Source organism: Pelobates fuscus, chromosome 4 (genome assembly GCF_036172605.1).
Source record: "Pelobates fuscus isolate aPelFus1 chromosome 4, aPelFus1.pri, whole genome shotgun sequence".
Lineage (NCBI taxonomy): Eukaryota > Metazoa > Chordata > Amphibia > Anura > Pelobatidae > Pelobates > Pelobates fuscus.
This window is the reverse complement of record NC_086320.1, coordinates 265,319,650-265,342,702: the sequence shown is the minus strand read 5'-3', so window position 1 is coordinate 265,342,702 and position 23,053 is coordinate 265,319,650. Positions and strand designations below refer to the sequence as shown.

The window sequence follows — 23,053 nt, the reverse complement described above, 5'->3', positions numbered from 1 at the left end:
TGTGAGGGCTGTTATGTCTTTGATAAGGTTATTATATGTTTCTTCCCTTTTCTTTTTTGCGCGGCTTGCATGTTTAATAAATAACCCTCTGACCACTGCCTTATGAGCCTGCCAAATCATATCTATGGAGGAGTGTTGAGTGTTGTTTATTTCGAAATAGGAGTCAAGATCTTCTTTAATTTGGGCTAGTATATGGGGATCTTTCAGGAGTGTTTCATTAAGACGCCATGTACCCCGACCTATATTAGAAAATGTCTCTTGTATTGATATGGTGATAGGAGCATGGTCAGACCATGTTATAATTCCTATGTGTGCTGCTTGTATGTTCGGTGTTGTGGATGCGTGAATCAGGAAACGATCAATACGTGAGTATGAGTTATGAACCTGGGAGTGAAACGTGTAGTCTTTGTCTGAAGGATGTAAGACCCTCCATATATCTAATAGTCCTGCTGTATGTATTGCTGTCCTGAGTTGTGCTGCTATGTTAGAGCGCTTTTGAGCTGATGCTCTTGCGACCGATTTCTCAGAAGTTGTATCTAATCCACTATCTAGGACAAAGTTTGTGTCCCCTCCTATAATTAGTGTCCCGAACGAGTGGGATTGAGCTAAGGAAATTATTTTGTTTGCATAGTCCACTTGATTATCGTGGGGACCATATACATTTAAAAGTGTGTATGGTGCATTATTTATGAGACATTGTACGAGGAGGAATCTACCTTCTTTATCCCGTATTATTTTATGGGTCGAGTAGGCCACATCTTTATGTATCAATATTGACACCCCTCTCTTCTTCTTAACATACGCTGTGTGAAATCCCAGCGGGAACGATTTGGAACAAAATTTAGGCATATTAGATTTCAAAAAATGGGTTTCTTGAAAGAAGGCAATACCCGCCTTCGATTTAACTGCTTCTGCTAAGGCGAGCCTCCTTTTGTGAGGGGAGTTCAAGCCTTTGGCGTTAAGGGATAATATGGTTAAAGCCATGGCCAGTCCTGGGTTGGGGTTGGTGTGTCAAGTGCCCATAGAGGGATCTCGACCTGTACACTGTCCCTGTCTACTTGTACTATATACATCGTCACCTTTAAACATTGTAGATGAAATGGAATACCATATTCTGATCTATTACAAATTACAGGCCGCCTCTTATATGGCGTCTGTGAGTACTTGCTTAGGATAATTGGAACTATTAGGCGTAAACCTGCTTGTGAACCTCTGGGGTTAATGACATTCAATAAGAGCTGCTTTTCATTGGTACATGAAAATGGAGTCCGTGATGGGGGGGTAGGGTACGGAGGGAATAGGTAAAGAACTTTCTGCCCTAAGGCAACTATATACAGAAAGACAGACCAGGACATAGTGTCCATAGTCAAAATAGAAAATATAGGCCCTATGGAGCCAGAGTGGGGGAGGGCAATTGTAGATAATATGGTTAACCTCTTATGCTTTAGAGTGTGTTTGGAAAATATTAATAATAATAATTCCAGCCATTTTTGGGTGGTTATCGATCTATCTCATGCGGCCTTCATATCATGGTTACAATTAAAATGAGAAACCACGTCACCGCTTTGTTACCTAGCAATCAAAGGTGTGTCATAGAGGGGAAAACATAAACATATAACGCATATTAAAACATTCTAAACAGCGCATAGCATATGTAAAATAACTAAATTATTGCATATGATCAATCTCACGTGTCTCCGTGCGGCCTCATTTAAGAGGGTAAGGATTACACTGCACCAGCCGGCAACTAGTGTGTTACAGTCTCATTTATGTCTTGTTAGTTGAGACCAGTCCTTAGAGATTTTCGTGGGCGATTTGCGTATATCACTCTTGTGGGTAGTATCTTCCGCGTGTTCAATGGCAATGTCCCAGTCTTTCAGTAATTTCAGCCCATCCGGTACTGACTTTATCTGGTGCTCCGAACCATTCTTCTTGAGAAGAAGACACGTGGGGTAGCCCCATTTATATGTGATTTCGGCATTCCTCAGTGCCTTGGTAATCGGTATAAATTCTTTACGTTTCGTAAGGGTGGCGGCTGATAAGTCCACAAATAATTTGATTCCCATATATTGCGCCGGTAGATTATTGGCTATCCGCGCCATACGCATTATCTGTTCTTTGGCCGTAAAATGGTGCACCCGGGTGATCACATCCCTGGGTATAGATGGCGCCAGGAATCTTGGTTTCGGTAGTCTGTGTATGCGGTCTAGGCAGAGATCCCGATCTGTAAGTTCCGGGCAAAGGGTTTTGAAAAATGTTATGGCGTAGTCCCGTAACATAGACGGTCCAATGTCTTCAGGTATTCCTCTTAGTCGAATATTGTTGCGCCTGTCTCGGTCCTCATGATCTGCTATTTTAGCTGTGAGGAAGGCGACTTTATCCTCTAAGGAATCATGGGCCCCTGCCAGGGTGTTATGGGCCTCAATGATCTCCTCAGACTTGTCTTCTAATAAAGAAGTTCTCTCACCAATTGCCTGGATATCTGCCCTTACATCACGGGCCAATTTAGAGAAATCTGCTTGCAGAGATTGTTGTAGCTCTTGCAGCATTCTGTGGAGAGTTGTTTCCGACGCAGGGAGAGCCGTTCCCAGTGATATAGAAGTGCTGTCGCTCCTGTCAGAGCACGCTGTGGGCGAGGAAGGGCCGCCGGCGCCATTTTGCGGAGACCGTCGCGGAGATGTTAGTGCCGCGATCTTCAGTGTAGCCGGGCGCAGTTTGTTCTTTTTCACAGATCTCTGTGCCATGGCGGTTCAGGTAACGGGTGGTTATGTTTGGAGGCTGGTAAAGGTCGGTAATGCTCTTCTAATCGCTGTAAGTTTGATACCCTCGTTGGAGCTGACGGCTCACACAACCATTCCCTCGAGCTGCCAGGCCACGCCCCCTGTGCCTTCATTTTTAACACTGCAGAGACATAATGTAGGTCTGGGTCTTGTGATTCTCACAATATAAAGCTCTTTGCTGTAGGACTTATAATTTTTAAAATACGACCGTTTGAAAATGGCAACCGCCAAATTATTCTGACCTGTGCCAGGCTGGAGCAGCAAGTGATGTCATAGACAGGGCCTTTTGTACACCTGCCAATGTTTTTATAAATGTATGTTTTAACCCCTTAAGACCGGAGGGCGTACTATTACGTCCTATTATAGGCGGCTCTAAACGCCGCCGGGCGTAATAGTATGCCCTCCGGTCTTTCCTTACTTACCCGGTCGCCGGCGGTCCCACGCATGCGATCGCGGTTGGGGGGACTCCCAGGGAGCCCCCCCGCGGCAGATCTTCCTCCTCCGGTCCCCCCCGGCCATGTGAGAGTGAGGTCCTTGCGAGGACCTCACAATCACATGGCAGGGATAGCTGGCTTCTGTATTGCCAGCAGGGGGACTGCCTGTAATGACAGGTGGTCCCCCTGCTGGCTGAAAATAAAATAAAATAAAATAAATGTTAAAAGTGTAAAAAAATAATAATATATACTTAGATCATATATATATATATTTTATATATATATATGATCTAAGTATATATATACACATATACATACACACACGTATACTGTAAAGGTGTATTTTACTATTAATATATATATTATTATTATTATTATTATATATATATTAATATCAAATTACACGTAGACTGATACTGATTAAATATATATATAATTATTGTTATATATATATATATATTTATATATAATATAAAAAAATTAAATATGTAAATACGTTAAAAAATAAAATAAATAAAATAATTAAAAAAAATAATTAAAAAATATATAGATGTGTGTTATTTCGTTCTAACTGTATTGTGATATTAATATATATATATTTATATTAAAAAACACGTAGAACTAAATAATATATATATATCTATATACATAAATATATACGTATATATATCACTTTATATACCTATATATAAATAAAAATATTTTTAAAAAATGATATATATATATATATATATACATATATACATATATATTCACATACGTATATATATACACATATATTAATTTAACATATATATTTATGTAATATTTTTACATAATTGGGTATCTTAATTAATTACAATTAGCGGGACCTGCCTGACAACCCATGCCGAAAGTAAAGAGAATTTAATTTGCTAGCACAATATTTAACCCTATAACTTTCCAAGACACCATAAAACCTGTACATGGGGGGTACTGTTCTACTCGGGGGACTTCGCTGAACACAAATATTAGTGTTTCAAAACAGTAAAATGTATTATAACGATGATATCGCCAGTAAAAGTGACGTTTTTTTTGCATTTTTCACGCACAAACAGCACTTACACGGACAATATTATTGCTGCGATACTTTTTACTGTTTTGAAAATATTTGTGTTCAGCAAAGTCTCCCGAGTACCACAGTACCCCTCATGTACAGGTTTTATGGTGTTTTCAAAAGTTACAGCGTCAAATATAAGGCTTGTGTTTCATTTTTTTCACATTAAAATTTGCCAGATTGGGTACGTTGCCTTTGAGACCCTATGGTAGCCCAAGAATGAAAATTACCCCTATGATGGCATACCATTTGCAATAGTAGACAACCCAAGGTATTGCAAATGGGGTATGTCCAGTCTTTATAGTAGCCACTTGGTCACAAACACTAGCCAAAATTGGCGTTTTTTGCATTTTTCACACACAAATACTAACGCTAACTTTGCCCAGTGTTTGTGACCAAATGGCTACTAGAAAAGACTGGACATACCCCATTTGCAATACCTTGGGTTGTCTACTATTGCAAATGGTATGCCATTATGGGTGTAAATTTCATTCCTGGGCTACTATAAAGTCCCAAAGGCAACGTAACCAATCTGGCGAATTTCATTTTAAAATGTAACGTACTATATTTGACCCTGTAACTTCCCAAAACACCATAAAACCTGTACATAGGGGGTACTGTTTTACACGTGAGACTTTGCTGAATACAAATATGTGTATTTTATTGCAGTAAAAGCAAACAGTATTATGACGTTGACAGTTAAAATGTCATGTAGAACTAAAGAAATAACATTTCTTATTTTCTCCCATATTAAATTATGTTTCATAGCTAAATATTTGATATTAAATGAAAGCCCTGTTTCCCCTGAATAAAATGATATATAATAAGGGGGGGTGCATTTAATATGAAAGAGGTGAATTACGGTTGGACAGACATATAGCGCAAATGCCAGGTTTTGTTTACATTTTGTTTCGTTCACAACGTGTACATTTGGCTCCGTCCTTAAGGGGTTAATGTAACTGTGAAGCACTTTGGGCAACAACGTTGCAATTAAATGTGCTATATAAATAAATAAAAGTTACTCCGCCCACTCCAGTTGTAGACTACTGGTGGAGGCAAGAACACTTCACACAATTTCCCCAGAAATGTTAGCTTTTCTAGTTGATATTACAATAGCTAAAGTACATTGCTTTTTCCATTATACCTTGGTAATTTAATATGAGCTTGGGGCCTCCTCCTTTCTCCAGTATCTGGACATGCCAAGTTTTACAGCCAATAAAACATGGATTTTAAGATATAGCTTTGGTTTTCATATGCTAGGGTAGTCCAGATAAAAAAGGAACTGTTTAGAAGTTAAAATAATATTTAATTTCAAGTCTTCAAATAGTTTAGAGACCTCAAGTTTAAGATTGTCCAATTTAGTGCAACCCCACCATATATTCCTTAAAGTTCCTGATTCCATATTGCATCTCCAGCAGTAGCCTGAGGAATTTGTTTAAAATTAACACAGAGAAGTGGGAGCCATGTACCATCTATGCATAAGTTTGAGGAAAGTCTCTCGAATGTTTATACAGTGTATAGACTTTCTAATAGCTTTAAAAGAGTTCAACCAGACCAGAGAAAAAAAAGAACTTTCTTAAATCCTTTTCCAATTCTTAATGAGATTGATCTTTTTTCATATCTTAGTTAAGTGTGTTAATAACTTGTCTAGTCATAGAAGATAACTTTTTATGTTCCCCAAACAGGATCTTATCTAGGGGTGATTCTTTATTTACATAGCCTTACGTAAAAGAAATCTGCTATTCTAATTTACACAAAATATTCTTTATTGGTAAGTCCTAATCTTGATTGTCACTGTGAGATTTTACTAATTTCACCTGCACAGTAAATTAAAGTAAACGCAATTCTGGGTTTCTTTCCTCCCCAAACAGATAATAAAAATAGTCTATGAAATAGGCATAACAATTTTCTAGGTACTCTGAGAGGGATTGTACGGAAAAGATATTCCAGCTTGGGAAGCAAATATGCTCTAAGAATATTTATTCTCCCAAGCCATGAGATTTGAAGCTTACTCAATTTAGCTATCAAACGTATAAACTCATTATAGTTTTTACCCATCCAGATTTCAGTATCAAAATTAATTTTAATACCACGATAACAAATAGATTTATTGGACCAATTAAACATAAAGGTTTCCGATAATGTTTCCTCCTGTATATGGGAGAGATTGCAATGGATGAGTATTTTGTATATTAACTGTATAGTTTCAAAAATTAAATTCTTCTATACAGCTGGAATTAAGACCTCTGGATGAGTCAAAGTCAAGATTATATCATCAGCAAACATTGTTATTTTGTGTACTTGACAATCCCAAAAAACACCAGTAATTTTACTTACATGTCTAATATAGCCAGTGGCCCAATAGAAAGAGTATAAAGCAGGGGCATTATGGACAACCCTGCTGAGTACCATTTCTAATAGAAAAACCATTGAGAGTCCAGATTGTTACTGTAGACCTTCGCCAAAGGAAGAGAATAAAGAGACATTGCCAGATCTTTAAATTTTCCCACAATTACAAAAGCAGAGAGGGTGCCCGACAAGAAATTCCAACTCAACAGCAATAATTGCTAACATAGCAAGGATCCTTACCAGGTTATGGAATTGGAGAAACAGCAGCACTAAGCATTTCCGACGAAAAGCTATTAAAATGTTCTTTTTCAACAAATAGTTTACATAAAAGAGGAGTAATAATTGGTTCAAAGGATTTATAAATGTGTGCTGTATATCCATCTGGACCAGATGTTTTGGTATTTTTCTTTATTGTAGCACATTTTTTGCTTTAACTTTTTCTTCTAAAAGCAAATTGATCTGAAGCTGAACTGCTTTGATTTGAAGGTAAATAGAGTGGGTTGGATTTTTTTTTTATTGCATTGTTCCAATTATGTCAACTGCATATCGAGATCTGCTAAGTTTGCTTCTCTAACTTTCCTATGTTTGACTCCTTGTTGAATTATATAGCCTCCAATGACACATTTAAACATTGACCAAAGAGTCGCATTAGAAAAACGTGTCCATTATCATTTATCTTAAGAAATTATTTTGCCAAAAATTACAAATGATCCTTATTTTATTCTGAAAAGAGAATAGAGGTGTCTAGTTTCCAATGTGGTTTAAAATTATACTATGGGTTATTATCTTTTGATACGTTAATACAGGCATGATACGAACATACAATAGAGCCGATTTCTGAATTTAAAAACTTTTTTCATTCTGCCAAATCAGTTACAAAAATAACAAATTCTTGAATAACTATGATGGACTTTAGATAGAAAAGTGAAATCTCTCTTGGATTTTGTACCCTCCAGACCTCAAAGAGATTATATTCAGAGAAAATATCTTGTAACCAGTTTAAATGTGATCTATAGATATTGGTCATACATTTAGAACTTCTAGAGTTTTTATCAAGTTTTTCATACAGAATAGTGTTCCGGTTTCCCTCAATAAGTAGGACCCCTTTTTTATTTTTTCCAGTTTTCCTAAGTATTTTCTTACAGAATTTTTGTGAAAATTCATTGGGAGCGTATCAATTTACTATTGTGTAGATTGATTTATTTAATTTGCAGACAAGTATTAAAAATCTGCCTAGCGAGTCTTTTTCTATATAGATCTGTTCGAATGTAATCTTACCTAAGCAAACATTAGCCCCTCCTCTTTTCTTATATCCCAAAAAAATGACTCTTAGGATGAAAGGAAATTTAGAAAATTTCCAATATACTTCATTATTTTTCCAGTGAGTTTCTTGTACGAAGCACACATCAATGTTATCATCAATTAGAATTCTATGGAGAATATCCCTTTTTACTGGGGTATTTAGACCCTGTGCATTAATAGACGCCACGTTAAATTACATTACTTAATTTTATCATCTGCAATGTTCCCAGAAGATTGATCAAGGAGCCAAGAAGTCGGATCGACGAGACGCGTAGAGCCTTAATGAGAAGACCCTGTGACTTTGTAAACAGGTGGCTGTTTATGCACCTTATTTTCTACTCTTCACTTTGGATTGTTTTGTACTTGCACTGGAACTTTAGAATTTTGTGCTGTAGATGGGGTTGGCTGCTACCCAACAGGAATTCAAGCCTGTTTTAGGCTACATCTTCCTGCAGCTGCCTCCATCTTGGCTCCCTGATAAGCATTGCTATCATTGTTATCTGTCCATTCCACCTCAGTCACCTCTCTCAGTCTATCGCAGGCCACCATCATTACTCTCAGAGGGGCTAGGCCAGAGCTGTTGGAGACTCTTATTCAGTGCTAAACTGTTCAACAATGGTTTAACACAAAATGTAGATTGTTGTCACAGATCTCCAGACACCATATCCACTTTAGTGAGATGAAGTTGTTATTGTACCTAGAGTGTCTCTTTCGAAGACAGGTTGAAAACACCTGTTGGCTGTTAAAATATACCAAAAGATACTTATCAGTAATACATTTATTATTCAATGACAAGCTCTTTGGAAAACCTGACTAGAAAAATAAAAAATACACCTCATGTATGAGTCAGCTTCTGACTGAATTAGAAAGCTAATTTTCTAGATCTTAATCCTTTAAGGATGAGGGCAACTGTGCAACTTCTGAACTAAAACAAAAGCTAGAGTTAGTAATGGAGCACACTATATACATTTAGTTATGCTATTACTTTTTGCTTAGATCTAAACTTTGTTTTACAATTTCACTAATTTATACCTTTTCTTCAAAACACCAGTAACTATTTGTAATTAAACATTAATTAAAATTATATTTAACCCCTATGCCGTCCCCATTATAATTGGCTTTAAAGCTGTTGCGGCTACATAGAACGCCGTAACAGCTTTCTACCCCTGGAGGTCCGCGGTACTTACCTCTGCCGCGATCCTCTTCGGGAGGACTGCCTGACAGCCCAGGCATCCCTCCCATGGCAAATCAGGCCCCGGGGCCATGTGATCGCTCTCAAGCTGGCTGTGGATCTGCCAGCAGGGGGACGATCTGGACTATCATACAGTCCTGCTGCTGGTGGGAAGTATGAAAAAATATATTATTAAACATGCTTAAAATAAAATAAATGTGGAGGGGCGTGTCCAACTCCCGGCATGGACGGACGCATGGAGTAGGAGCTCCGCATACACCGGGCCAGAATACCGATTTAAAACGGCAATTCCCCGATCTTAAACATTGCAAACAGAGGGGTAAGCTGAGTGGACTACCAGACGACCATGTCGCCATCGAAACAAATGAAACTAACGGACACAGTCCGCCAGAACAAGAGAGACCGACAGAAACAAGCCCAAGATGGCGCCGACAGCAGGACACAGTCTCCTGTGCACGATTCCGGCAATGAGCTGCCCGGGCCACCTCCATCGGATGGCGGACTTGTGACCAAAGAGCACCTAAAAGCAATGCTCATGGACCTGAGGACCTCATTAAAAGAAGACGTCACGGCTATAATCTCTGGCATTCATCAAGAACTGGCGGAATTGGGAGACCGCACAGATCAGATTGAACGCAGGACGGAGGAGCTGAGCTCTGCCCACAACACAATGGCGGACAAAATACATAATCTGGAGGAAGAAAACGTTAAATTATGGCACAAGATGGCGGACATGGAGGACCGCTCCCGCCAGAACAATGTGAGGTTTTGGGGAATAGCGGAAACGGTGAGTGCGGACCAAATAACCCCCTATGTCACAGAACTGTGCTCCACACTAGTACCTGATATAACTGTTGCCACGTGGGAAATGGACAGGGTCCACTGCACGCCCAAGCCCTCCCGACTCGCCGCAGAGGTGCCGCGCGACATTGTAGTTCGCTTCCACTATTTCAAGGCCAAAGAAGCACTCCTAAAGGCAGCAAGGTCCACCCCGATGCTACCTGAGCCATACGATAAGATTTCGATATTTGCCGACCTGTCAGCCCTGACCATGGCCAGGAGAAGAGAATTTTCCTCAGTGACCAAAACACTGTGGAATCACGGGCAGGCATACCGGTGGGGCTTCCCCACGAAGCTCCTCATATGGCGAAACAACAAACTACACGTTGTGCCAGACCCGACCGAGGGCTTGGCTACACTGAAGTCCTGGGGCCTCTGGAACGCACAGGGGAACCCCCCTGAGCCTGCAGAGAAGGCGGCCTCCTTGAAACATATCCGGCCGGAATGGAAGATGGTAGGCCCTCCACCTCGTTAACAAACGGAGAAGAACAGCGGCCTTCTGAATTTGCCTAATTATCCTATAGTATAGACTACGAGATGTCTCCTTTACTGAACGCTTTGCTGCGGTTTGGGTCTATACCTGCACCAAGGACTAGCACCTACAGTACACCTGCTTTCCGTGTGGACTCCTCACTTTCAAGTCGCTGATGATCGTTGTCGACAGACGTGGGGAGTGGTATTAGTATGATGAATGAACCATTGTAAACAGTTAATGAGGGAAACAAAACACAAAAAAATAAAAAAATAGATAAGAAAAAAAAAAGTCACAAAAGTAAAAAAACAAACAAACAAAAAAAAAAAACAACCACATAGTATTATGCATAGATTTGTTTAATAGCGATTTGGCAACTGTCTCCTATAATGACCAATGCTTACTATATGTGTGCCTCCTCCCGCCCCACAGAGTACCCTCCATGCAGGGCCTGGGGACCCCAATTTATGTATTTATCTGGATAACGTTTCATGCCAATAGGCTGATTCTACTCAATATGCCACATAAATGTCTTAGGGGGTGTTTCTCTCTGCATATACTACTATACTGTATAATAGCGGGTGAGGGGATGTGTGATATATATGTTTACAATATGGTATAATCTGTAAAAAGTTGAATGTGACCGACAGCGTATCCCTTGGGTCTTGGGAGGGTACACCGACACTGTCAAGGGAGAAGTAGCGTGGGCTCCCCAACGACTTCAGGGAACACATAATAGTTAGAAAGCTGAGGAGCCCATTATCTGGTGGGGCGTCCTGAACGCGGCTATGTAGCTGGTGATATATAATTTCCCTTGATTGACATTTCGACAGCCTGCAGACGAAGGAAGGCTGCTGTCCACACCCAAAACCCCTACTAATTGCTGGAACTGAAAGGGAGATGTGATTCTTTACAAAATTCTGGCACGGATGCGGACCCGCTCCGCACGCACCCCCACGGGAGTTTCAATGGACATGGAGCGCACAGGCTCCCCATTGTACCCCATGATATACTCTCATGTTCGAGAGGAAATGTACATACTTAAGTTTGGTTTATCCCCAGTGGCGTACGTACCGCGGTCGCAGGGGTCGCAGCTGCGACCGGGCCCGGCACTCCAGGGGGCCCGGCCGCCCAGCGGCCCTCCCGCGACCGGGTAGCAGCTGCCACGCTTTGCGGCCCCGGCCCGTGCGGCAAACCGCCGGGGCCGCATGTCAAGGGGTCCATCGGGTGGCCCATGCTGTCAGGGCCACCCGATGGACATGGATTGTAAGGGGGCCCGGTCTGCGCTGGGCGCTTTAAGAGCGCGACCGGGCCCCCTGTGATGACATCACACGCTGGGAGGAAGTGACCGCACGTCACTCCTCCCAGCATACTGACAGCCCGCGCGGGAGGAAACTGAAAGGAGGAGGGAGTCAGAGTGGGAACTCTGACTCCCATCAGGCTGAGCCACCACTGGACCCACACATGGTAGGAAACATTTTGTGTATATGTGTCTGTGTGTATTTATGTCTGTGTATGTGTGTATGTCTGTATCTGTGTGTATGTATGTCTGTGTCTCTGTGTGTGTGTATCCATATGTGTGTCTGTGTCTCTGTGTGTCTGTCTGTGTGTGTGTGTGTGTGTATCTGTATGTATGTCTGTGTATGTATGATTGTGTGTCTGTGTCTCTGTGTGTGTGTGTCTGTTTCTGTATGTCTGTGTATGTGTGTCTATGTATGTCTGCGTGTGTCTCTGTATGTATGTGTCTGCGTGTGTGTATGTATGTCTGTGTCTGTGTCTCTGTGTGTGTGTGTGTGTGTGTGTGTATATCCATATGTGTGTCTGTGTCTCTGTGTGTGTCTGTCTGACTCTGTGTGTGTGTGTGTGTATCTGTATGTATGTCTGTGTATGTATGATTGTGTGTCTGTGTGTGTCTGTTTCTGTATGTCTGTGTATGTGTGTGTGTCTATGTATGTGTCTGCGTGTGTGTCTCTGTATGTATGTGTCTGCATGTGTGTATGTATGTATGTGTCTGTCGGGGGTATGTGTTTGTGTCTGTATGTATGTGTCGGGGGGGGAGGGGCCCACAGTCAGGGGGGAGAGGTTGACGGTAGGGGGGGCCCCACGGATCAGTTTCGCACCGGGGCCCCATAGAGTGTGTGTACGCCACTGTTTATCCCACTGTTTATCCCTGTTGTCTTACTATCCCATCCCCCGATGGCAGCAATCCCCTATGTCTATCTGAAACCTAGCAAGGTCCAAAGCCACATTAAGGTACTACCGCTCACTATCTCATGGGCCTTACCCGGCAATATTTAACGGTCCGCCCCAACAAGCTCTATAGCAAGCATAACTCTATTAAACAATGTCGTAACACTTTAAATGCTTCAGTATGAATGTGAATGGCCTAAACAGCCCTTTTAAGCGTAAGAGAGAAATTCATAAATCCAACGCAGCCATAGTATGCTTACAGGAGACTCATATGTGCATGAAAAACCCCCCTAACCTAAACTCCTCAAAATACCCCCAAGTTTTCCATGCCCTCTCACCTTCTAAAACAAGGGGAGTAGCCATCCTGTTTCATGCAGACTGGGTTTTCCAGCTTACTCAGATGTATAAAGACGAGTTAGGCAGATTATTAATCGTAGTTGGTTCATTGAATGGTATGCAACTTACGATCGCATCCATATACGCACCTAATAACTCTCAAACCGCTTTTATGAAGAGGGCACTGACAAAAATAACCAAACTACATGTGGGACATACCATAATTTGTGGTGATTTTAACTGCACGCTGAATCCTGACCTAGATATTAAGCGAACCGAAGGGAAATCCCCACTACAGCAAGCCACAGTAATGAGCCACACATTTAGCTCACTTCTCCACAGTAACGATCTCTATGATACATGGCGCACCCTATACCCATCGGACGTAAACTACACTTATTTTTCGCAGGTACACCACACCTACTCCCGTATTGATATGTGTTTGGTGGATAAAAGCTCCATAGTAAATATCGTGGACGTGGAAATAGGTGACAGGACCTGGTCTGACCATGCTCCAGTAATTACCACGTTCAGAGCCATGTACCCAGCACGAGGCCGGAGTGCGTGGCGCCTGAACAAATCCCTTTTAGACAATGAGGATACGGTCGCCAAATTGGGCGCAACCATAGAGGCTTTTTATGCTGATCATCGACATGACCCCTCACAGATTGGTACTAAGTGGGTGGCCCTTAAGGCCGTATTGCGTGGTCTCCTAATCCAAATAGGGTCGATAACTAAACGAAAGGTGTGAACCAAGGTAGAAGAACTGACGACACAACTCAAAACATTAGACAGCGAAAATAAACTCAGGCCAAAAAAAATGCTATCCCGACAAATTGCGAACATAAGGAAAGAGCTACAGGCAGTCTCTTTAGTAGCTATAGAACGACGGCTCCGTAAACTGAAACTCACCCACTACATGCAAGGGAACAAGGTAGGCAAACTGCTCGTCTAAAGTTACAATACACACAATCCAAACTCCCATACATGACATCAGCCGCAGGGACCAAATTATTTAACCCGCAGGAAATAGTAAATGAATTAGCATCCTTTTACGATAGGTTATATAATCTTCAGCAGGACAAAAGTGTACACCAACCAACTGAGTTGGACGTAGAAACCTTCCTACAGGAAGCGGACTTACCACGTCTGAATGATCGTCAATGCTCCCTGTTGACGGCTAGGTTTACGGAGGAGGAAGTGCGTAACGCAATACGCAAACTCCCCAAACATAAAGCACCGGGCCCAGATGGGTTTTCCAACTACTTTTATACCACATTTGAGGCACAATTAACACCGCATTTGACAGAACTCTTTAACTTCTTTGCGGAAACGGGATCCATGCCGGAGGAGATGTTGCTAGCCCACATTGTTACGCTACCTAAACCAGGCAAGCCGCCCACTGAATGCGCGAATCTGCGGCCCATCTCGCTACTAAATGCAGATACAAAACTATATGCCAAACTTTTAGCTATGCGATTACAACCTGTTTTGCTGGACCTAGTCTCACCAGAACAGGCAGGATTCGTTCCAACCCGGCAACCGGGGGACAATACCCGCCATTTTTTAAACCTACTTTCATGGGCCCACACTACTCACCAAAGGGGCGCACTGTTAGCCTTAGACGCAGAAAAGGCGTTTGATCGCATAAACTGGACATACATGAAAGCTGTGCTGGCAAATATGGGTATCCCACCAACATTCTTAACCAGCATTATGGTCTTATACTCCAAACCCGCAGCCAAAATATTCAACTCTGGGTTTTTGTCACGACCCTTCCGGATAACGAATGGTACAAGGCAGGGGTGCCCATTGTCTCCATTAATATTTATCCTATGCATGGAACCCCTAATAAGACGCATTAAATTAGAAACCGAGATAGCAGGCCTAAATACCCCGATAGGGGCACAAAAGATAGCCCTCTTTGCGGACGATGTTCTGTTATTTCTAACACAACCGGAAACTACCATTCCAAAACTACTAGACTTGCTGGAAAAATATGGGAGGGTATCATATTATAAAAATAATGCCAAAAAAACACAGGCACTAGCGATAGGGCTCACCTCCTCCACACTTGCCCAAATAAAACTGCAATACCCCTTCGATTGGAGGAAAACCTTCCTCTCCTACCTGGGCATTAAACTTCCAGTAACTCACTCGGCGGTAATTAGGGAAAATCACGTCCCGCTCATGCGCAAATTAGAACAACAAACTAAGGAATGGGAAGGAAAAGAGATATCCTGGTTGGGACGGATCCATACCGTCAAAATGATGACGCTGCCACATATATTATATCTTTTTCGCACTCTGCCCATCTCCATCCCCAACTCTATTCTAAAGCAATTTCAGGCCATAATTAACGCACACATTTGGAAAAGGAAACCCCCAAGGATAGAGCAGAGATCGCTCTGGTGTCCTTTTACAAAAGGTGGGCTGGGCATACCCAATATTAAATTGTATTACAGAGCCTCACTAATGGCCCAGGGAATCACAGTCCTTGAACGACCATCTCCTCAGGTATGGCTTGCGCTGGAAAATGCATGTATAACTACCGGTTCACTCCCACTAGCTCTATGGGCAGGACTGAAACCCCATAAACCCGGTTTTGTACTACCTACTACCGAAACACTGCTCCGAACGTGGAAGCAGACTACCCCGTTATTTCTACAAAGTACCGACATGCTCCTTGCAGCACCACTTCGGGCATTAACTACCCGAACGACCAACCTGCAGCTTGAACCCTGGCTACGTCAGGGGATTCATACTGTGCGCTCTATACTGACCACTACGGGTATCAAACCATTCCCGGTTCTAGCTAGGGAATACCAACTACCACCAAGGGAACTGTTCCCATACTTGAGAATTAGGAATATTGTACAGGAACGCAAGCTCAGATTACCAGATTCCAATCTACTACCAACATTTCTTCATAAATGCATGGGGAATCTACCAAAAGTAAAAGCTCTGTCCATGTGCTATAACACACTCTCTCTCTGAGACATAGCATCCAAATCCTCGTATATGGCGAAATGGGAAGCGGACATAGGGAAACAATTCCCAGTCGTCTCGTGGTATCTGGCTCAAAAAAAAAAAAAACAGGCATCCCAAAGTCTTTCCCTGTGGGAAGCATTTTGCAAATTAACCATGCGATGGTATCTAGTCCCGTCCAGGCTAGCTCATATTTATCCGGGGACGGATAACTTATGCTGGAGATGCCACGAGCAGATAGGGACCCTCTACCATATATTTTGGTCGTGCCCCAAGATTGTTGTGATGTGGCAGTCCTTAGCGCAGCACATGAACAACAAGTTGGGGATCACGGTCCCACTGAGACCAGAATGCTTTTTACTACATATCTTCCCGTATCCCTACCCGTAGACGAGATTTACTTATTGATTCATTTCCTCATGGCAACCAAAACAGCTATAGCCCACAAGTGGAAAGCCGAACCAGCGCCTACAATGATTGAAATTCTAGACAGAATAGACTTTGCGCACGCTTACGAAACTATGGCAAGCCGACTTAACGGCAACCAGCATAAACACAGGACAAGATTGCACAGATGGGTGGTATATAAAAAGGAGGATTAATACCACATTGACTAAGACAAAATTAACTAGAAAAAAAAAAAATAGGAATAAGAATAATTAAAATGGAAATCATATAAAAAATAAACCTCAACTTAACTTTTCTACGCTACTATAGAAGCCCTCCACTTATTGGCCCACGATATACCGATTGCTGCCCCCCCTCCCCATACTCTCCATTTCCCCAACATTTTACTATGCCTCACTGTCACAGAGATGCTGCAAATAATTAGTAATAAGGTACACAACTCAGAGGATCTCACATTTCGAGCCCGGACAGACAGGTGACCACAAGCACATGATACGGGTTGATTAATGTACCATGGATTGACTTTTGTATAACCGGTTGTTGGGACCTATGTGATATGTGATGCATGATGTATTATGTACCATTGTCCCCCATTCCCTGTTCCCTTTTTCTTTTCTGTATTCCATTCCGTTATGCACATTTTGTGTGAACAAAAATAAAATACATTGGAAAAAAATAAAAATAAAATAAATGTGTGTGTATATATATATGTAACATCATACGTAATGTATTTTAATGTTAATATAAGTACATATATTAGTATTAAAATACACTTAGAATGAAGTTACATATATACAGGGTCGGACTGGGAATTGAAAGCAGTCCTGGAAAAAAAATGTATGCCAACCCCATAAGTCCTTGTGCCACGTAATGTGTATGTGTGTATATATATATATATGTTTCCATGTTCCTATATATATATATATATATATATATATATATTTACATTACACACATACATATACATTTACAGTTCAATCTTGCCTTGCACTCCTGCTTTAATATTATCACTGTTTTAACACCAGGTGCTAGACTGTGATCAGAGGCGGCTGTCTAATTAGGCGATTTAGGCAGCTGCCTAAGGCCTCGCGCTGCCCGGGGCTTTGCAGCCACCTAAACCACCTTAGGGCAGACTGTGTCGGGTCTTCGGTCACTGACCGAGGGCCTGACACCAGCACCCTGAGGCTTGCTCTGTATGTCCAGTCTGCCTGGCCGGAGAGCGCCAATCGCAGACACAGGTCTGCAGCTCCACAATGTGCAGAGCTGCAGACCATGTGTCTCGCAAGATCTGGCCAATCAGAGCGTTGCCGCAGGTTACCACGGCAACGCTCTGACTGGATCTCGCAAGATACATGGTCTGCAGCTCTGTGGCGCTGCATACCGGATGTTATGGCCACCGGACTAAAAAATGGAATGTGCTATATTTGACCCTGTAACTTTCCAAAACACCATAAAATCTGTTAATGGGGGGTACTGTTGTACTCGTGAGACTTTGCTGAACACAAATATGTGCATGTTATTGCAGTAAAAGCTAACAGTATGATGACATTTACAGCTAAAATGTCAGGCGGAACTACAAATTTATTTAAAAATCTCAGTTTTTTTATTTTATTCATAATAAATTGTTTCATATATGGATAGTTCATGATACATTAAAGCCCTGTTTCTCCTGAACAAAACAATATATAATAAGTGTGGGTGCACTTGATAGAAAAGAGGTGAATTACAGTGGAACAGACATATAGCGCAAATTCCAGTTTTTGTTTACATTTTGTTTTGATCAGAACTTGTACTATTTACTTCATCCTGAAGGGGTTAAACATAAGTTATTATTTGTAAAGTCATCACCCTAGCAATAATAAAACAAACATTTTCTTAGTAACTGCCACGTTTTTTTTCTTTCTTTCTCGTATCCCTTACCCCTCCCTGAATGAACCCTAATGATAACCCTTAACCTATCTCAGTATGGATATCTGCAGAGGAAATTCCCAGCTCACACAGTACGGAGCACTCTGCTAGTGCTCTGCACTGGGGTAATGCAGCATGAAAGGGAGATCCCCCTTGTATACTGCAACTCCTGCATCCTATCTCTGCTGATCACACAGTGATTAGCGCTGGTCAGCTGGCAAAGCCCGGTACCAATCAATGACCTTAATTAAATTTTTAGATACGTTTTTTTTTTTATTATTTAATATATTGAAAAATATTTTAATATTTTTCGATATATTGATAATTTTTTGTATTTTGAAAATCTTTTTTTTAAAGTTTATCTTCCAAAAATATTAAATCATTTGAAAAGCTTATCCGTAAATATTAAATCAAGGTCACTATCAGCATGGGGAGTGGGGGCATGTAGGAGTTGTATCATCGTCTTTTGAGGGGTTTCCCTTAGACTGGGAGCAGGCTGACAATCACCAGAGTGATTTAAATAGAATTAAATGGTTTTATGCAATGCACACTTTAAGAGCTGCATACATCTTATATGTCATTCTGGGGTCACTAAATCTGGCCCCAGCTGAAAGTGGAAAGCCCAAGGTATTGTTATCTGGATTTAATCCTGCTCACACCAGAGCTACAGAACATTTATTGTTGTCCTAATGCCTTTAAAGCCCACTATTTTTAATGCTGCATAAAATGTCCTAATATTATGAAGGGGTTAGGCATTCACCACACCATAAACAAAATTGCTGAGCTTAGACAGCATTTTGTGGATAATACATCATCCTAATATAATCACAGGGAATCTGCAGTTGATCTCATTTATGTCTAGATTTGTACACTTCCAAAAAGATTTCCCAGTTTTACTAACGTTAAGGTCACCCATAACTTGCAATCAGGGTAGTAAATAAGGAAAGCATTGGGCGACACATGTGGCATGCAGTCCTTGAGTATGCCGGGGAGTATCTGAAATACTATTCTGCTATAGACAGGAAGATAGACAATATATAAACCTCAATTTAATGTACAGTGGATGAACGATGGAGCTATGGAATTAACATTATGTATTATATTTAATATACATTACTTGAATCGTATAGGCTGTCCACACTTTTCCAGCTGGGTAGTGTTGAGGGTCTATGTTCTTTCAGTCTTTTATTATGGCTTCCAGGTGGTCGACACAAGATTTCAGGTGTGACACATTTCATATCAGCCCCGTTGCTAGCCATGTCTTCACTCATCAGAGAAAATGCAGAGTGAGATCTCTGATTAAAATAAATTAGGTTAGAGAAGTTACAAAAGTGCATGTTTGTCTTATCTTTAAATTATTCGGTAACATTGGCTTTTCCAGTTGCAGCAGAGCACAAATATAACATGCAATGATCATTTTTACTTGTTTAAAAAAACATTGGTTATCGTATCAAGAGACACTTTAAGCACCATAATTGCTACAGCTCTTCTAGTGATCTAGTAGTTATGGCGATCTAGACCAGTGTTTCCCAACCCAGTCCTCAAGGCACACCTACCAGTCCAGGATTTAAGGATTACCCAGTTTTGTCTAAGGTGTTTTTTCATTTTTTTTTCTAAAAACACCTTAGACAAAACTGGGTAATCCTTAAATCCTGGACTGGTAGGTGTGCCTTGAGGACTGGGTTGTGAAACACTGATCTAGACCATCCACTTTGGTACACTTTGGCAAGAGTGGGATAGGATTTTGGCATTTAATTCTCTAACGTCTGCATTAGCTCATCTATTATACTTGTTTTATGAACACACACACAAAATGTAGACTGCAGAGTTCGGCTCTGAATTATAGATATTTTTTCATCAGAGCAACCTGATTAAAATGCCACTGCGGCAACCCAAACTTCAATGCCTGATTAATTTAAGAAGTATTTGGTGGAAATGGTTGCTAGGGTTACCTGTTGAAAAGAATGTAAATTTCCCGACCTTGTTTGGAAAACCTGTCACTAATGCAGTGCAATATTTTTGAGATTACTATAATTACTGTGGTATTGTGATCTGCAGTGACAATAACTGTGAGACTGTATTAATTATTTTGGTATTATTGAGTAGATCTGAAGTTATAGTTTATTAATACAGTAAAGATGATGTGCAGCGATATTAACCACTGCGGTATTAGTATATACAATACAGCTTGTGTGATTAGATTATTAGTTGAATTTTATAGCACAGGGTATTGAATGAGAGATTCCACTAATTATGTACCGTAATAATGTACAATGTAAAGTCAGTGAGATTTTATTAAAGTGACAATTTCATTCTTTAAATCATTACTGTCCATTTATGATTATATATGTGACAAATTCCCCTTTTTACATGTGTTTGCCACATGTAATAAGCAAGCTCCTGGAGGAGCCTGCTTGCCAGCCTCCTGCCCACAGACTATGGACCCTGTGAAATGTAATGTTAAAGTCTCTGTTCGTGCAATTGGGATTATATGGTTCCATTACCAAACAACCATATGAACCATATGTTAGCATCTATTAACAACTTGGAACATTTCTCACCGCAGTGTTCTAATTGTTCGTCTGGGTGGCCGCAATTCCTACAGACATTCACGAGGTGGCGGCCATCTGGTTCGCATGAACGCAGGCAGCAGTGTTTGAATTGCTAGAATTAGCGTTTAAATATCTATCAGTATTTTAGAGTGGATACTGCCATCTTGGAATTGCACACAAACATCTTGGAATTACACTGTTACTGCTAAAAAAAAAAATTTAAAGATTGCAGAAAACATTTAATTTTGTTTGAGATTTCTAAAGTAGGTTTCCATTACGCATTGTATGGAAAATAATTCTGTAAACTCTCTGACAAAAAGCTCTGTGCCCAGATGTAAGCTGCAATTAACAAATACAAAATCTGTTTAGAAAATCAAAATGTTGACTAGATTCAGAAGATTTTAACAGAAGGTAAATGTTCACATGCTAATTCTGATGAGAGAGCCACTTTAATTGCTTTGTGCTGACCAATGTAATATTGGTGAAATGATGATTTAGTGGACTGTGATATTCAGTGCAGTATCTGTGAGGTTGTTAATAACTTTTATATTATGCTATCCAGTGCTATATTTGTAAAACTCGATTTATAGTGATAAGTAAAAACACATTATGGAAGAGGAAAAAACAGACTGCATAGCTCATTTTGTACTTATTCATAAATCTATTTGCATAACGACACTGGGACTTTACTTTTCTGCAGTTAGGTTAGATCAGCTATTTATGAGATATATTTCATTCAATAAAATCCTTAATAAAAAATAAAGTTTTTGGTTTTACTTTACAGCTTAAATTGAACTTTGAGAGATAACATTCCAAGAAACATCATAGCTAACGTGAGAATATTGAATTCTGTAGATGGTATTTAATAATTTTCGTTTCTTCTATGTCTTTTTCCAGTTTGTTAATATGTATGTCTTTTGTATATATAGTCTTGGATGAAAGGTTCGCTACATTAATATACGTCAATATTAATGAAAAGTACTAATACGCAATCTGACGTACGGTTTATTCTTAGTTACTGATACATAATAAAACAACAAAGAATGTTACATCATCATGGATGTTAAACAGCAGATGGTATTTGCTGGACTTCTGAAGGGAAAGTTACATCATTACATAGCTAGACAACCAGACAAGAAGAACAACCTCGTGCAGCAAGCAGCAACAGCGAGACCAAGAACTTGTGGTCCTTTGTTCACTAATCTATATAGATATGACCATAATGACATCAGAATATAACCCTAGCCATGTAAGGACCCCCAATCCACATCCCAGACTTCTCAGACAAAGAAAGCCAGACATCCATGCATAATCAATAGAAACATAGAATATGCAATATTCTACATGGTACTTCACTTGACATTGTCAGTGCTGTCTAACAGTAACTGTTTGAAGAGCAGGCGGTGAAGGAGGGGTTGGGATCTCTCTGTACTGGTTGCTGAGATATCCTGTACTGATGGTACCATCTGGAATTTACATCACCCTAACACCAGAATTAGTGGCATGGAACTGAGCAATCAGTACTTCACTGTAAAAATAAATAAATAAATTAGGTCTTTGTGTATAAATGTATGTGTATCAATCTCTTTCTGCATATGAATGTGTGCCCCTGTATGAGTCTGTGAGTGTATATGAATGTATATGTGTATGTTTGTGTATGTGTGTTTGTGTATGAGTCTGTGTATATGTATATCAATGTGTGTCTGCGTATATATGTGTTTATATGAATTTATATGTGCTTATATATTTACATGTGTGTATGTAATTTACCCCCCCCCCCCCCCCCAAAAAAAAAAAAAAAAGCTTTGAGGGCGTAGAGAGTGAGAGATTAAAAAAAAATAGTGTGAGGGTGGGGACCAGCAAAATAAATTTCTTTTTTTGCCATGTAACTAACATAATCCTCTAAATTGTATTGTATTCTATAAAACACTAATTTTAAAATTGAGAAGAATTTTCCTAATTTAGTATTCAGAGCTGCATTTTCCACACCTGAATGGAAGCTATCTTTAGATCAAATTATCTTACATTTATCAAATGGCATCAGTTGTATGTATCAGAATCTATGCTTGTAAGCAATGAATTATTCAGCACCTGAAGATGCAAATCAAGTCAGTAGGTGGCAATATCAGTCAACTCAAACAGACATCATAGCATCAGTTTTCTTTGACGTTAATGCATGCATCTCCGCATGAAAAATGATGTCCCTATAGACCATGAGTTATAAAGA

At 40.4% G+C, this 23,053-nt stretch overlaps 1 protein-coding gene across 1 annotated transcript in view; it reads right to left on the bottom strand.

The window, feature by feature from the left end:
* The window catches only part of MYRIP (myosin VIIA and Rab interacting protein), a 727,567-nt gene that overhangs the window by 122,082 nt on the left and 582,432 nt on the right, over positions 1-23,053 (bottom strand). Inside the window, exon 9 of the mRNA XM_063452086.1 lies at positions 19,392-19,569. Within this exon, the coding sequence (XP_063308156.1) occupies positions 19,392-19,569 (178 nt within the window). The remainder of the gene's footprint in view (positions 1-19,391; positions 19,570-23,053) is intronic.